Source organism: Saccoglossus kowalevskii, chromosome 8, assembly GCF_978046115.1.
Source record: "Saccoglossus kowalevskii chromosome 8, keSacKowa6.1, whole genome shotgun sequence".
NCBI classification, from domain to species: domain Eukaryota; kingdom Metazoa; phylum Hemichordata; class Enteropneusta; family Harrimaniidae; genus Saccoglossus; species Saccoglossus kowalevskii.
The window spans coordinates 16,133,217-16,149,006 of NC_140648.1; the positions used below are offsets into that span (position 1 = coordinate 16,133,217).

At 34.9% G+C, this 15,790-nt stretch overlaps 1 protein-coding gene across 1 annotated transcript in view; it reads left to right on the forward strand.

Annotated features, from left to right (window-relative positions):
• LOC100369679 (SEC14-like protein 1) overlaps positions 1–15,790 on the forward strand; it is a 37,168-nt gene continuing 21,378 nt past the window's right edge. The window contains exon 1 of the mRNA XM_006821086.3: positions 1–195. Coding sequence (XP_006821149.1) covers positions 133–195 — 63 coding nt within the window. The 5' untranslated portion in view covers positions 1–132. The remainder of the gene's footprint in view (positions 196–15,790) is intronic.

Sequence of the window (15,790 nt, forward strand, 5' to 3'; positions counted from 1 at the left end):
CTGAGCGGTGGGAGAGTCTGAATCATTCTATTCATTTACCGGTCAGAAGAAATTCTAAGGATTTTTGGCATCTTTTTTGCCGACACCGTCGGGTTTCTGTGACTTCGGAGGACACAGAAACCAATAAACAACATGGTCCAAAAGTACACATCGCCCGTAAGGGTGTACAAATATTCTTTTGAAATAGTTATGGCGGTAAGTAGCGATTACTTTCATTCCGATATACGACGTACATTCGCCGCTCACTGTTATGAATCGATTGTGTTGTTAGTTTTCGTTTTCGCTTAGTTGTTGGCGATGTAGAACGAAATGGCTATATACTATTATTTTGGTTAGTAACTCAGTACGTTGATGTACACATCTGTTGCTTATGGTAGCTCGACAACATGCCGTGGTTCGTCACGCGATGTTTTGTTTTGATCTGTGACGTTTCAGAGATTAAAACATGGCAAAAAAAATCCATATTTCAACAGCGTTGTGTACGGTGACAGATCCAACGATAAGTACACAATACAATTCCAGTAATGTATTGTAAATGTTCATGGTCAAGCCGAATGACGTACTTGAAATGTCGAATAAACGTTACTAAATTTCTGAAAATGTGTCTGAAATTGCCTTCACAAGACGTTATGAATATGATAGGTTACATCCGTATCTGCATTTATGTCAGCAATGTTATCGAAATGTAGACACATATACGGAATGGCTAGATACAATGACGGTGAAACAATTTCATTTTCTCTGTGAAATTGAAGTAATACAATTGTGGCGTCTGTGTATATAATATTGCTAGAGTTTTATTATAAATCAATGGAATTCTCTAATCAAATTTTCTGCTGGAGAAAAAACGACTAGAATAAATGACACTTCTTGTATGAATGTGTGCAATCATCAAAAAACGTGATAATTTCATTAGTTCAAAGTTTTTTTGTGTGTGTGAAATAATCAAATTGGAAATTGCTTTTTTTTTACGTTCATGGCCAGTTTTACAACAGAGGTAAATACTGATAGACTTAAAGAATAATTAGTGTCGATATATTACAAAATCTATTCATGTTGTGCAGCAAACGTAAATTCTAGCTAATATCTTTTCTCACTTTCCTGCGAAAAATAAAGTTAATTCACAGTATCGAATTGTTTGATTGTATTTATGGATTAGTTTTTAATTCTGAAACTCCATCTCTCTCTGTCGTTTGTAAATGTAGTGATTTTTGTTTTAAAGTTTGCAATATTTCTTAAAATGACTTACTGGTAGTATAAATTAAATTGTGATGTTTGTTGGAGGTTGTTTGCTATTTGTGTTCTGTTCTCAATTTTCACATCACTACTAAAACTCAAAAAAAAAAAAATCCCAGAAAATACCCAGATGCCTATTTGACATTTATAGTCCAATTTATGTACACATAGTGGCATCCCATTTGGGAAAAAAAGAAATATTTCAATTTTATTAGAAATTTAAAAATTTATATTTTTTGAACGTTTTAAAATAAACCATTCAGGTCATGCATGTATTTGTGTAGAATGGACTATTTGCAGGCTGTTTTCATTTGTTTGTGTAATATAGCGGTGGCAGACAGAAAAGTGTCCTGAAATGTAAGTTCATTGAGGGACCAATGGACTAATAAATTGTACATTGCTAAATGTTTGTTTAAATCACCACCCCTATCACACACAGTACACCGTTTGTTTGTCATTTAGTTTTTTTATTGCCAACAATGGCTAGGCGCAGGTACAGGTGGGGTGAACAAACTTACGTCAACATAACTCGCTGTGCTCCTGGGCGTGTTTTAAATGGTTTTATACAAGTCGTTTATTAAACATGATTGCTCTTCCAAGTATTTTAGACCAATCCAGAATTCCATCTATCTTGGCAACATTGTTCTGTGTAAATTTAGTTGGTTTGATTTGAACTGTGGTAAACAATAGCTATTGTGCTGCGACAATGCAGAACTTTCTAGTTCATTGTAGTTTTACTTATAAAAGAAGCTCCAGCCAAATGACCTGGTTAATGTCAGAACTTGCTGTCCATGCTTCAACACTTAGTAATTCCTAATCACCTTATTTAAAAAAAATTTTTATTCTTCTTGAAATTTTTAAAAAGGGAAATAACAGGCTTTAGATTTTCTACAGGTCAAGTAAAATCTTTTCTAATCGAGCAGAATCTTTAATCAAATTTAGATGCGCTTCTAAAATAAAGTGGCCTTGCACGATTACAACAATTAACATTAACACCAAGACCTCCAGTACAGGCTAGCTGAGTACTTCAGTATTTCAGGAGTTGTCTTCAAACCAACTAAGTTTATCATTTACTTTTGGTGATCACAATAACCAGTGTTCTGCATATAATACAAAGTGGGGATAGGAAATGGATAGGTAACTTAGGCATTTCCTTTATTGCAGTGCACCTTTGCATAAATTAAGCTACTGTAGAATACTTTATTTTCACTTGTAATTAATTTTCGCTATTTTCGCTGAAGGAATGATTCAGTGAAAATAAAATCCAGCGAATATACCTTTTTTCCTGTATTTTACATTCAACTTGTCAAAAACCAGTGAAAATAAATTCCATACAAAACACCCAAAAAGTCTTTTCAGCGAAAATTAATTCCAGCTAAAATAAAGTATTTTACAGTAATTGGTGTCGATCACCTTATTCTATGTGAATTTGTTCACTTTATTATATTCAACAAAATCTGCTGTCTTGCAGTCATTCACATATTTGTTAGTAAATATACCAAATATTACAATAATTACTGCTCTCATACGGACAAGACAAAATTGACAAATTATTAACATTTTGTTTTCTTTTAGCCACTGTGCAACTCTTGTATTCTATTTATTTAATATATGCAAATGAACAGCACTGATTTCCATTGTTACATCCATGGAGGTAAAAGACAGACTCTTTTACCTCTATGTTACAACAAAGCACTTAGTGTATGGAGGTAAAAGACAGTGACTGACCTTTTACCTACAAGCCACCCTGAATGTTTCCATGATAATTCTACCATATATTTTTATAAAGCCATAAATCCAGATTTGATACGTTTCAAACGATCCAGTTAAATTGTTTTACCATGGTTTTACTTAGCATAATGAATACGCTATAATCAGGACAGAAATTTATTATCTTGTTGAATGAGACTCATTCTTACACTTGACACCATTGATCACATTCTTCAACTAACATGTATCAACAAACATGTTTTAGATTTTTCTCTTGTTCACAAGATTCAATTGATAGGTTTACACGGCAGCATTTTGTCAGAGCCGAACTATTGCTGCTCTTACCAATTAACAGGAGATCATCTCTTGTGCCTTAAAATATTTGTGACCGAACATCCGAAGTTCGACTTGTTTCGATCAGAGCTGAGCTTAGACTACCATCCTTAACATAGGGTTCTAGTTTAAACTGTCAGCCTTGTCAGGGCTCGGTCCTATTGGAGTTATCAATAAGGGTTTATTGGAGCTGCTTAAACTGACTCAAGTCGTCTAGAGCTGAACACGTTTACACAGTCATTTTTGCTGGTTCAAACTGTTGAGCTCTGATGAAATGCTGTCAGTGTACTTATGAGTTTCTATTCTTTCATTTTTACTTCACAATGAGCATAAATATTAATGTTGGTACTTGTTATTGTACATGTAGTGAATTAGAAATGCATTGTTTGGTTTCATCCAGAGATATGAAGAAAGAGAATATTACTTGAATATAATTCTCAGTATTTCAGATTAATTTCTATTGATTGGAGTATTTAGCTCAATTTAATAAATAAGCATCTTCGCATTTTTTTAGCTCCGCTGTCGACTTTGTTGAGCGGAGCTTATCATATGAGTGATTGACAGTCGTCCGGTGCCAGTCGTCCGTGTCAATGTTTTACTTTTTCGACTTCTTCTTGAAAACTACAAGCCTGAATCCTTTGATACTCGGTGTATATGTACCTTGAGTAGACCTCTCTCAGATTTGTTCATTTCATGATGATATCTTCAATTCTTTAATTTTGGTGAATATTTTTGTCATTTTTGGTAAAAAGTGATATTTTCAACTTCTTGTTAAAAACCGCAAGTCCAATTGCTTTGATATTACATATATAGGTACTACATGTGGATCTCTCTCAGATTTGTTCATTTTGTAATGATATCTTCAATTCTCTAATTTTGGTGAATATTTTTGTCATTTTTGGTAAAAAGTGATATTTTCAACTTCTTGTTAAAAACCGCAAGTCCAATTGCTTTGATATTACATATATAGGTACTACATGTGGACCTCTCTCAGATTTGTTCATTTCATGGTGATATCTTCAATTCTCTAATTTTGATGAATATTTTTGTCATTTTTGGTAAAAAGTGATATTTTTAAATTCTTGTTGAAAACAGCAAGTCCCATTGCTTTGATACTATACATATTGTTCATTTTCCAATGATATCTTCTGTTCTTTAATTGAAATGTGCATTGCTAACAGCGGAGCTATCTCAGCTGACAGGTTGCTTGTTTTCAAATATGAGTAATTGGCACAAATAATCTTTTATTTTGCATTTTATAAAGAACGGCAGACATGAAGAAAAAAAAACTGCTTTTGATAGAACACAGCACATTAAAAATAGATTGATATATATTTAAACTACTCAATTTTGTTGCAATAGGCATGTTATATAGGTCAATACTGCCACTTTATTACCATTTATGACCTTATGAAATGCTTTTTAGCTTTTCTCTATGATAGCTTATATATTTTCAATACATGTACACGTAGTGTTTGTGTGGAGTCTTTGTTGGCCACCAGGTGCTTTTGAAGAATTGATTTTCGGTAATCTGTAGAAACTTTATTTTTTCCTGTAGACAGTAGCATATTGTAACTAGGTGAGATTATCAAGAGTTTTAAGTATGGGTTGAAAAGGCAGCTCAGACATCCAGAAGACTTGAATGGCGGTGGTCGTCCTACGAGTGTTCTAATTTCATGTAACAATGTACGTTACACAAGTTGTATACGTAGCACCATGACCACTGCCTTTTAAAAGTCAATCTTACTGTTAGTGTATTATTTTTATATTAACAGATGCCAGTAAGAAACAATGGAATTAAATCGCTTGTAAATATGCTACGAAATCTTTGAAAATGTATGTCACATTCAAGCATATTTCTTATGTTATATTTGACACAGCAATCTTGTAGTGTTTGCTGGAAACACCATTGCTGGCGGCAAATGATGATGCAAGTGCGTATCTCGTAAAATGCCTTTCACTGACATTTCTGGCTGATTATTATCTCGCTAAATTATGACGACACGCAGGAAAAATATGATTAAATAATAAGGTCATCACGAGAATAACACAAAGTATGCACTCAGGCACTGTACTGCCTTTGGACATTATGTAATTTTTGCATTTATAACATATACAATGTACGTGGAGAAGGCAACACTGTCACCCCTATGAAGTGTATACTCTTTGTTGCTGGGTTGGTTAATCTTTAGGGAATTCGAGTCAAATTCCAATTTTGCACTACTGAATGTATGTGCAATGCATGATGGGAGAGAACTTCCCATTGAGTTCAATAGAAAATTATCACTTTGTCAAATGTAAATTTTTTAAAAATTCTTAATAATATTAGGATTCATAAATATCTACTTTATTTTACGTTTTCATTCTATGTCACTAAGTTAAATTTTGAGATTTTTTGACACCAAAGAGGAAGTGAAATGCAAATTTTGTTCTTTTTCATGATTTTTCAGTATCTTGTTTCCTGATTTTTTTATAATAACGAAAGTACATGCACTATGGCATTTTCAATTTCCTCTGAATTTTCTCACCCGATACAGTGGTGTATTTGTATGGGTTCACCTTGCATCAATCCCTATAACCATACAACTGCATGAATTAGAATTCTTGTGGGTGGAGTTAAATCACAGAACGTTCTATGTTGCTTAGAAGCGCACTACTGAACCATGTATTGGCTTTTCCTAAGCTGCTATGAAACATCTGTCGAAGAGCCGTTGAAAACAGCACATACTCAACTTTGAGGCAATCGTGAACATCCAAATTGATATACATGTATCTAAGGCTATTCTTGTTACACTCTTCAGGGGTCTCACCAACTACCGGTAGTACAGTACAGTTTTCTGAGGGTTTTCGACCAGTGATGGTTATCAGGCAGTGAAAATTTCCGGAAATTTTCTGCAAAGAATATATATGATTTTGCCCAAACTACCAAACGTACATAGGGTTCTGTCAGGTGTTCCACTCTCATGGGGTTCACACTAAATTGGTTGGAAATGGTGATTAGAAACACTCCTTCCATGAGCACTATTGCTGTATCTTTCACCTACCGCTTGGTAGATTGAAACACACTCTTTGTTGATACAGTGGCCCCTCGCTAAGTCGCGCCTCGGTAAGTCGCGATTCGGCTAAGTCGCGGGTACTTGGATGGCTCCCAAAATTTCTATTGTGTTTTGACAGCAGTTTTGAAGTACAAAGACTAATGTTTCGTGGCATAGTGTTTTTAACTAACCGTTAAAGAGACAACTTAACACCCACTGTCTGTCAATTGCTGAGACGCAATGGGTGACGGCGGCCTTACTCAAGGTGTCAACAGGGGTGTCAAGTAGTGACCGTACGTACTTCTTGGCCGGTCCCATTTTGGTATACCTTTACAAAAACTCGCTACAATGAGTTGAATTCATAGAATTCTGATCTCTATTTCTCAATTGAGCAGCATGTCAAAGCGAAAGCTATACAGCCTGTTCGTACGCCATAAACTCACGGCGATCGACCGTGTCAAACCAAGTTAAGGGTTGCACGTGGTTGAGCCCACTATTCGTGGGTGGGTAAAAAATGAAAAGTAAATTTGTTTTCAAAGTTGACCAAGAGGCGGGACTGAACAGAAAAACAAGCGAAAGTGTCAGACAATGATGACACCGATAAAGCTGTTTACGTTTCTTTAAGAACGGTCTGCCGGAACTCCACTATCTGGTCCCATCACCCAATGCAAAGCATACAACTCAGATATGACGACTTTGAATTTAAGGCCAGTTCAGGGTGGTTCTTGCTATGGCAAAGAAGACACGCTATCGACACACGCAGTCTCAATCCAAGACGAAGCTCGATCTTGGAACATTGACGCTGTCGGAACTTTTCCCGAAAAACTGAGAGAAATTATCTATGAAGGTGGTTATTTTGACGAACATGTTTATAATTGCGATGAAACTGGTTTATTTTGGAAGCTGTTACCGTCGAAGTCGCAAGCAACAGCAAGCGGCCCACATAATATCAGACCCAAACAAAATAATCAACGCAATGTTTACAGCAAACATAATCATGATTTTATTCGAATACTGCCTGACACATGTGATGATACATCAATTAACTAAACCGAGGGTTTATATGTGCTTTTTATATGTTTTTCAATGCACGACCTCCCTCTTTCACGACGTCCCTCGGTAAGTCGCGGCCCTCGATAAGTCGCGGTTTTTGCTTGGATCCCAACACCCGCGACTTAGCGAGGGGCCACTGTATTACATCACCTTGGAATTCCCTAACTGGGTTGGTTTTTCAAGGTTTTACATTTTTGTTCCAGAAACTCCAAAAACAAAAACCAAAAAAAAACTTGGACATTGTCATTGCTAAAGGTAACCAATTTGCATGAAATCATCAGCTTGTCTCTCTGTTAGAGCTTCTAGATCTATTGGAATTGTTTTTTTTTTATTGGGCCATCTGACATTTCTGGAAATTGAAATCATTGTTGTCTCTCCTTATGTTTTTTTTTTATGTTTGGTGCTAATTGGACATGTTAGCCATTATACTATCATCTAGGTGTAATTGGAATCTGTGTCTGTTGATAAGAGTAGCGAATGAAAAAAAAAAAGCGTCGGTACACTCGCCACCTTACGTACGTACCTGTATGTGGTACCAGAGTAGAATTCTATGTAGGTGGTTTTGACCTATAGTTATTGTAGAGCTTTTTTTTCATCTACTTGTCTTTAAATTTATTAGCTTTGTACGTAAATACATCATGGAAATGCCTGCAACTTGTCATTCACCCAGCTGCTATGAAATGGCTCAATGTGCATTAATTATTCAACTTTTTTTTTTCTAAGATCTATGAACAAATCTGCTGACATAAACATGCTAAACAACAAAAGAAATCATAGTGCACTGGTGAATCCTGAATTCCTGCCCAGTGAATTTGACCACAATGTCAAAAGAGTTGAATTACGTTGAAAATGACAAATTGACGCCCATTTGAAATCAACCCTTGACAGGTGTTAAAATATTACATTATTACATGTACATTACCGAGGCGTCAAGCTAGGAAAAAAGTAGAGCACGCTCGATGTAAGCTATCAAGCTCGTAGGAATGTTGAAATCTCACTGTTTTATTTTGGTATAATCCCCAGCTCTATAATACTTGCGTGCCTGGGACTGCAATACTATCAATTCCAGGTCTTCACTTACTTATCTGGGGGTATTTTTTTTTATTAGCTCTGCAATCATCGTCATCCGTCGAAAATAGTGTAACCTGAATATTCTGACTCGATATGTATGCGTGCGTGCGTGCGTGCGTGCGTGTGTGCGTGCATGCGTGTGTGGGGGTGGGGGGTGTGGATGGGTGGGGATGTGTGTGTGTGTGGGTGGGTGTGTGTGTTTGTTTCTGGTTAAATGATCAGCCTTTCCCAAATGCCAGTATAAAACTCTCTCAACAACTCGTGGCTAGTTCCTGCTTCCTGCAGTGAATAACATGCCATGTCACGCAAGGTGGTAATGCATCAAATTCCTACATTGAGCCCCACTAATTCCCTCTGCACTTTTCTCCTAACTTGATTCAATCAGTCATGCTGAAATGGGAACTCTGTATTCTATCATTCTCTTTATTTATCTTTACTCTTGGCCCAGTGTTTGAATTCTATAGTGTTTCGTTAAGTGTTCTTATCTGATTCTCCACAAATCCTAGGGGGAAAAGGGGATTTGGGGGCTCACTGGGGAAAAAAATTAAAATGCCCTAAATACAGATAGTTTTTTTTTTATCTTCCTTCTACTGAGACCTACAACACCTTTCATTGGATTTTAATTCCACTAAGGAGGATGCAGTGATTAAGTAGCTGGCATGTGTATGTGATATAATGGTGTGTTTGCAACGTAATTTCATATGTAAGAGAAGCAGGTGTTGCACATTCATTGGTATATGTGTGTATGTCACCTAAATTGAACTAAAACTGCAGAGTATTGATTTTTTTGGAGGTGTATTAGAGCTTTGAAATTAAAATTTGAATATTGTGAGCTATATAGTTCTTTACACAGCTGTGTATACGAACTTGTAATCGTACATATTGCTCGCTTGGATAATGTAGAATTTTCTTTATATCGTTGAATATTATTCGATGTAAGGATTAATGTAGTTTATCCGACTTCAAATGAATTTTATTTTCCACTTATCAAAATTTGACACCATGGTGTTCAATATAAATTTTTTCAGGTTGGTATGCAAATTAAATTTGTATTTGTAGATGGACAGTATATCTTCTTTATAATAATCCCGTGAACAGTAGGATGATTTATCTGAATCTATTTGACATTCTGTTCCCTTTGTGTTTTGTGAGATGACGTATGAAAACGTTATTAGTAGTCCATTTATAGTAAGGCACAAATTACTGCTGGTAATCAATACTAAATATACAGCAGAGCTTCGTACATAACAATATAATCATTACCAATTATTAAACTCTGGGTTCATAGAAGTTGGGTAGGATGGAGGTTACATCAACATTTCATGGTACATGCAATACTTATCAGATTAATTAATTTTTTTGTTAAATTTCTAACAAAAAAATTGAAGAGTTTGCATGTACATGTACATACTTTTCTACTCGTACATGTATACTCTTTCTTAGTAATGGTGAAACCGTGTCTAATTTTGCAGCTAAATTGAAAGTTTAAAAAAAAAAATATTAACGCTAATAAAAAGTGGCGCCTGTGTAGGAGTTGAGAAAATATTATCTTCAATGATCGATGGGATAACGATTAGATTTGATTGGTATTGGATCCGTAGTCGCATCTCTTATTGTTGTTAATAATGTAGCAGCTTTCACATGTCCAATTCAATGATGCTTTCTAATGGAAATATAGTCTTGTAATTTAAACCAGGGGCATAACTGCCGTTATTATAAGCCTTTTATTTATCTGTTGTCCTGCACACTGATGTATATTTTTTTCAATCAAATTATGATTGGCAATCCTTCATGGTACTGTGTTGAAAATTCAGGAAATGTTTTGTGCGAGATTTTTTTTTTCCTCTGGAGACATAAAAATTGCTTTCTTGTGCGGCAATCTTATGAAGAGTTCTCTGACAAATGACTAGCTCCCGATGGAGACAATTATAATTATAGAGATTTGGCATCTTATCTTTCACCACTGTGTGACATTCAGAAAATTTATCATATTCATACAAAAATTTTTGTTGCTGAAAAACTTGGTTAAATGCGTAAACAAAAATTACTGTAGAATACTTTATTTTAGCTGGAATTAATTTCCGCTGAAAAGACATTTTGGGTATTTTCTGAATCATTCCTTCAGCGAAAATAAAGTATTTTAAAGTACTCGTAGCTTTATCACACAGTGATGTCTGGCTAAAAAAAGTATTTACGATACCCGGTAATATGAACTTACAGAAGCAAAATTGAATGTACTGTCAGTAAGCAAAGAAATTGCTAAAATTGAACAAAGACATGTTGGCGTAAATTTTAATATATATATGTGTGTTTATTAATATTTACGGAGCTATTTCATTTTTACTACATGTACATGCTTCTTATTGATCACATATGCATAAATCTTATAAATCATCATGTTTATGCATATGTAAGTTGTTAGATGAGACATTTTACTTCTGTTGTTAACTATTTCAGTTTCACACAAAAAATGACACTTCACATGTAATTGAATGCTCGCTTTAAAATTCTACATGTTGTCATAGAAACAGTGAATATTTGTCACACTTAAATTTGTGAGCCGCGTTCTCATTTTTGTAAAAGAAAAGCATTAGCCTAGAGTACTGTTGCAGCTTTGTAAATAATAGGTTGACTAGCGATGTATCTACCACAAAAAAACATCACAAGCCTATGAATATTGGAAGGATAGTTGTATCATGTCTATCCACTGCCTTGTATAAGTGGCGTAAGCTGTGTTCTATTCTACTGTAAACACATTAATTATTAGTTTCGCTATTTTGAAAATAAAAAAAATAATAATTCGCTAAATGAAATCCGAGTGAACATGTAAAATAACAATAGAACTCAGTTTCCCTGCCAATGAACTTAAAACCAAGTGAAGCTCAAGACATCAAAATAGTGAAATTAAATACCAGTGAAAATAAATGGTGTTACAGTAAATTCTCGTCTAAAATGCATTATACAAACATATTTTTCGTCCTTGTACATAAATAATGTAAGTATATATGCACATATACAACTATCAATTATTCTTTTATTTACTGTAGAACTTGAAAATTCGTACATGCAAGTTAGCCATAAATATTTACAGTATACTGTATTGGCTCTTACAAGTGGTAGTGCATGTGATTACGAAATATTTCCAGTATACTGTATTGGCTCTTACAAGTGGCAGTGCATGTGATTACGAAATATTTACAGTATACTGTATTGGCTCTTACAAGTGGCAGTGCATGTGATTACGAAATATTTACAGTATACTGTATTGGCTCTTACAAGTGGCAGTGCATGTGATTACGAAATATTTACAGTATACTGTATTGGCTCTTACAAGTGGCAGTGCATGTGATTACGAAATATTTCCAGTATACTGTATTGGCTCTTACAAGTGGCAGTGCATGTGATTACGAAATATTTCCAGTATACTGTATTGGCTCTTACAAGTGGCAGTGCATGTGATTACGAAATATTTCCAGTATACTGTATTGGCTCTTACAAGTGGCAGTGCATGTGATTACGAAATATTTACAGTATACTGTATTGGCTCTTACAAGTGGCAGTGCATGTGATTACGAAATATTTCCAGTATACTGTATTGGCTCTTACAAGTGGCAGTGCATGTGATTACGAAATATTTCCAGTATACTGTATTGGCTCTTACAAGTGGCAGTGCATGTGATTACGAAATATTTACAGTATACTGTATTGGCTCTTACAAGTGGCAGTGCATGTGATTACGAAATATTTACAGTATACTGTATTGGCTCTTACAAGTGGCAGTGCATGTGATTACGAAATATTTACAGTATACTGTATTGGCTCTTACAAGTGGCAGTGCATGTGATTACGAAATATTTACAGTATACTGTATTGGCTCTTACAAGTGGCAGTGCATGTGATTACGAAATATTTACAGTATACTGTATTGGCTCTTACAAGTGGCAGTGCATGTGATTACGAAATATTTCCAGTATACTGTATTGGCTCTTACAAGTGGCAGTGCATGTGATTACGAAATATTTACAGTATACTGTATTGGCTCTTACAAGTGGCAGTGCATGTGATTACGAAATATTTCCAGTATACTGTATTGGCTCTTACAAGTGGTAGTGCATGTGATTACGAAATATTTACAGTATACTGTATTGGCTCTTACAAGTGGTAGTGCATGTGATTACGAAATATTTACAGTATACTGTATTGGCTCTTACAAGTGGTAGTGCATGTGATTACGAAATATTTCCAGTATACTGTATTGGCTCTTACAAGTGGCAGTGCATGTGATTACGTTGGTACATTGTGATAGAGCTGTCAAAATAGTAAATACAATGTTTATATGCACTTCTATTGGATAGAATATGGCATACTAAAATTGTAGATGCTCTGTGAGATGCCAAGATGTGAAAAAGGGGATTTGTTGCATGTACCTCGTGTTTATACACATTTGGGTGTCTGTAGATAATTAAAACGCGCGTATAGCAAACATATTCGTTTCGCTTAACATTCAAACCCACACAACCACTCCCACCCCTTAACGAAAGTTTGCATGTGCGAAAAAAATTGCAATAAACATTATAAATTATTTTATCTGTGTGCATGCTTTATTATTCACCGTCCCTTAGCGAATGGATGTTGAATGTACAACTGTGCAATGTATCTGCACAGCCGTAGTGATTATTCAATCACGCAACAATAAATGTAATTTGACTGTCTGGCTAAATTGGATCGGAAAAAAAAAATTGTGAAAACCAGAAACCACATGCTTTCTTTAGATCTTCTTTAAATAACTGAAATATATATCAGAGTTGCTCGCTTCTGCTGACTCTAATTAGATGTAAAAAAATTCAGTATAGTGACACGAAAGGGGAAGGTCAGACGATAGTATTTTATCTTCAACGGTGAAATCATGTGAATAATTCATCTTGCAGCGCATGACATATTTTCTCTTGAGACTTGACTCGAGTTGAAAATAGAAATCCCCGATTATGACTGTTTGAAAAGAATGCCGGATGTGGTCGGTATGGGGAATATTAAATAGACTTCAAACATTTGTTCTCAAGTATTTTTAGCCACTTTCTACCTAAGATGCATATTGCAAATAATGGGATTATTTATATTATATGATTCTATGTCATTTTTTTTAAAAATTCTATTTGAAGTTATTATTGTTAAAATTTGAAAAAAAAATATATACGTGTAGGTGGTCCTGTTGGCACAATGTTCTACCCAGGATATAAACAGCATGACAGTACCGCCACAAGGCTTTGTTTTACCATTTCCACTGTGCCATTGCCAACTTTTTAAATCAGATTGATAAATTGCTGAAAATGGAAAACTTGCCGTAGTTGTATCACGCTTGATAAAAAAAGCATTTTGCAAGTGATTAACGGTGTGCATTGTGTAATTGACTGTTTTAAAATCAGTATAATCATCACAATTTTTGTCTGAAACAATTATGCAAATATTATTCAAATTATGCCATCAAATACATGTACATGTACAATATATGCAGTGTGCATAAATTATATCTTCATGTCAAATCCCCTCGACCCAATTATTTTGTCATCACTTATTCTTCCCAGCCATATGTTGCTATTTATTCAAATCAACATAATTATTTCAGGTTGCTTCAGTAATATTTGTGCTTAGTGACACTTCATCACATAACCCTGAAGCAAACACATGTCACCTGAATGTCATGCCTGAAAGCGCTCATGGACAGGTGTTACACCTACGTACATGCACTGTACATGCTGGCAATTAATATGCATATGTTATTGTCTCATACATGTTGTACTATGTGTACTTTAAATGTACTTTGAATATCAATCGGGTACCTCAAGCAAGCCAGAGGGTTTATTTCCTTGTATTTATAATCATTTTATTGTCATGAGAATTATCTGAATACTAGTAGTATCTTTAAATGAATTTTTATATCTTCGCATTTTGGATCAATCAGTTCTCGCTATTTATACATGTACCATGTATGTGGATTCCTTGAAATTGTTTAGGGTTTCAATTACTTATAGTTGGTTAAATCCATCCAGTTAGTTTGTTTCTCATCTCTGCAACATTCCCGACTCTAAATTTATATGTATAATGTACACGTGGATGTTGAAAATTTCAAAAATCAACGTTCCAGCCACTGTCCCTTTAACTTCCATTAATATGGACCCACCTGCTCTATATCCTGTGTAGTACAACGTTAATGCCTCAGTAATAACCAATTTCCTGTCGTTAGCCGATGATCAGAGATAAGCAGTACACCTGTTTATTATTCATAGCTTGTATACTGTGCATTTTAATTACTTTCTATAACCTGTTTCTTCACTGTATCAGTAAATTGTATTAATGTGTTTTTTTTTGTTAATTCTTTGTTGGGTCATACATTCTTGAAGATGAACTAAAACAGGACGTCTGTAGAAGACAAATCATTTTTTTGTTAGCATGGAGAGAAAGCTGGTTAGAGTGAGGAGGAAAATCCTTAGACTGCCGGATATTTTTCCGACTCAAAATTCATTGCAAATGTTTTCACATTTTGTGAATTCGTCACTAAATGTTATCACCATTCTGGCCCATAATGACAGAGTCAGATAATTGCTTTTAGTTTTTGATTAAAAGGTTTGTCAATTCTTATCAGCATTTCATATGGTGTTGAGGGATGGTGATATGGGGAGTAGCTGATACACAACCATTTTGTTTGTGACTGCTGCCAAAAGTTGACAATGGTGTGCTTAAAAGGTTAATCTGAACTATTGTGTACCAGTACTCTTGTTTTTTATTAGTCCTGGCAACATTGTGTGTTCTTGTTTGTGATTGGTCCTGGCAACATTCTGTGTTCTTAATTGTGATTGGTCCTGGCAACATTGTGTGTTTTTGTTTGTGATTGGTCCTAGCAACAATTGAAGTGCCATGTCTTCTAGAATGTATCAGAATTCATGAGGATAGCTACATGTACACTGTAGTAATATTGATTCTATATGGAATTGTTTTATGGAAAGCAAGAAGACTTAACTCTACCGCTGACTGACACTTAAACCAAGAATGTAGAAATGATGCTAGAAATAATATTTTCTTTCTTGCCCAAATTTATAGATTTAATGGTGCGTGATTTCTAAAATGTGAACTAGTTGACAAATTGTGGCTAGATTATTGGCCTAGCCATTGTTACATATGATGGAAATTATTGGATATGTATACATTGTTCGTGTAAAATTGCAATGATCGAAAAACTGTATCAGGGATTGCATAAATTGCATATTATGCCTCTCTGACTTCTCTTAGAGAGGAACCCCTATTTTGGAACAAATAAAATTTGCCATTTGTATCGTAATAAAGATACACAGAATGTA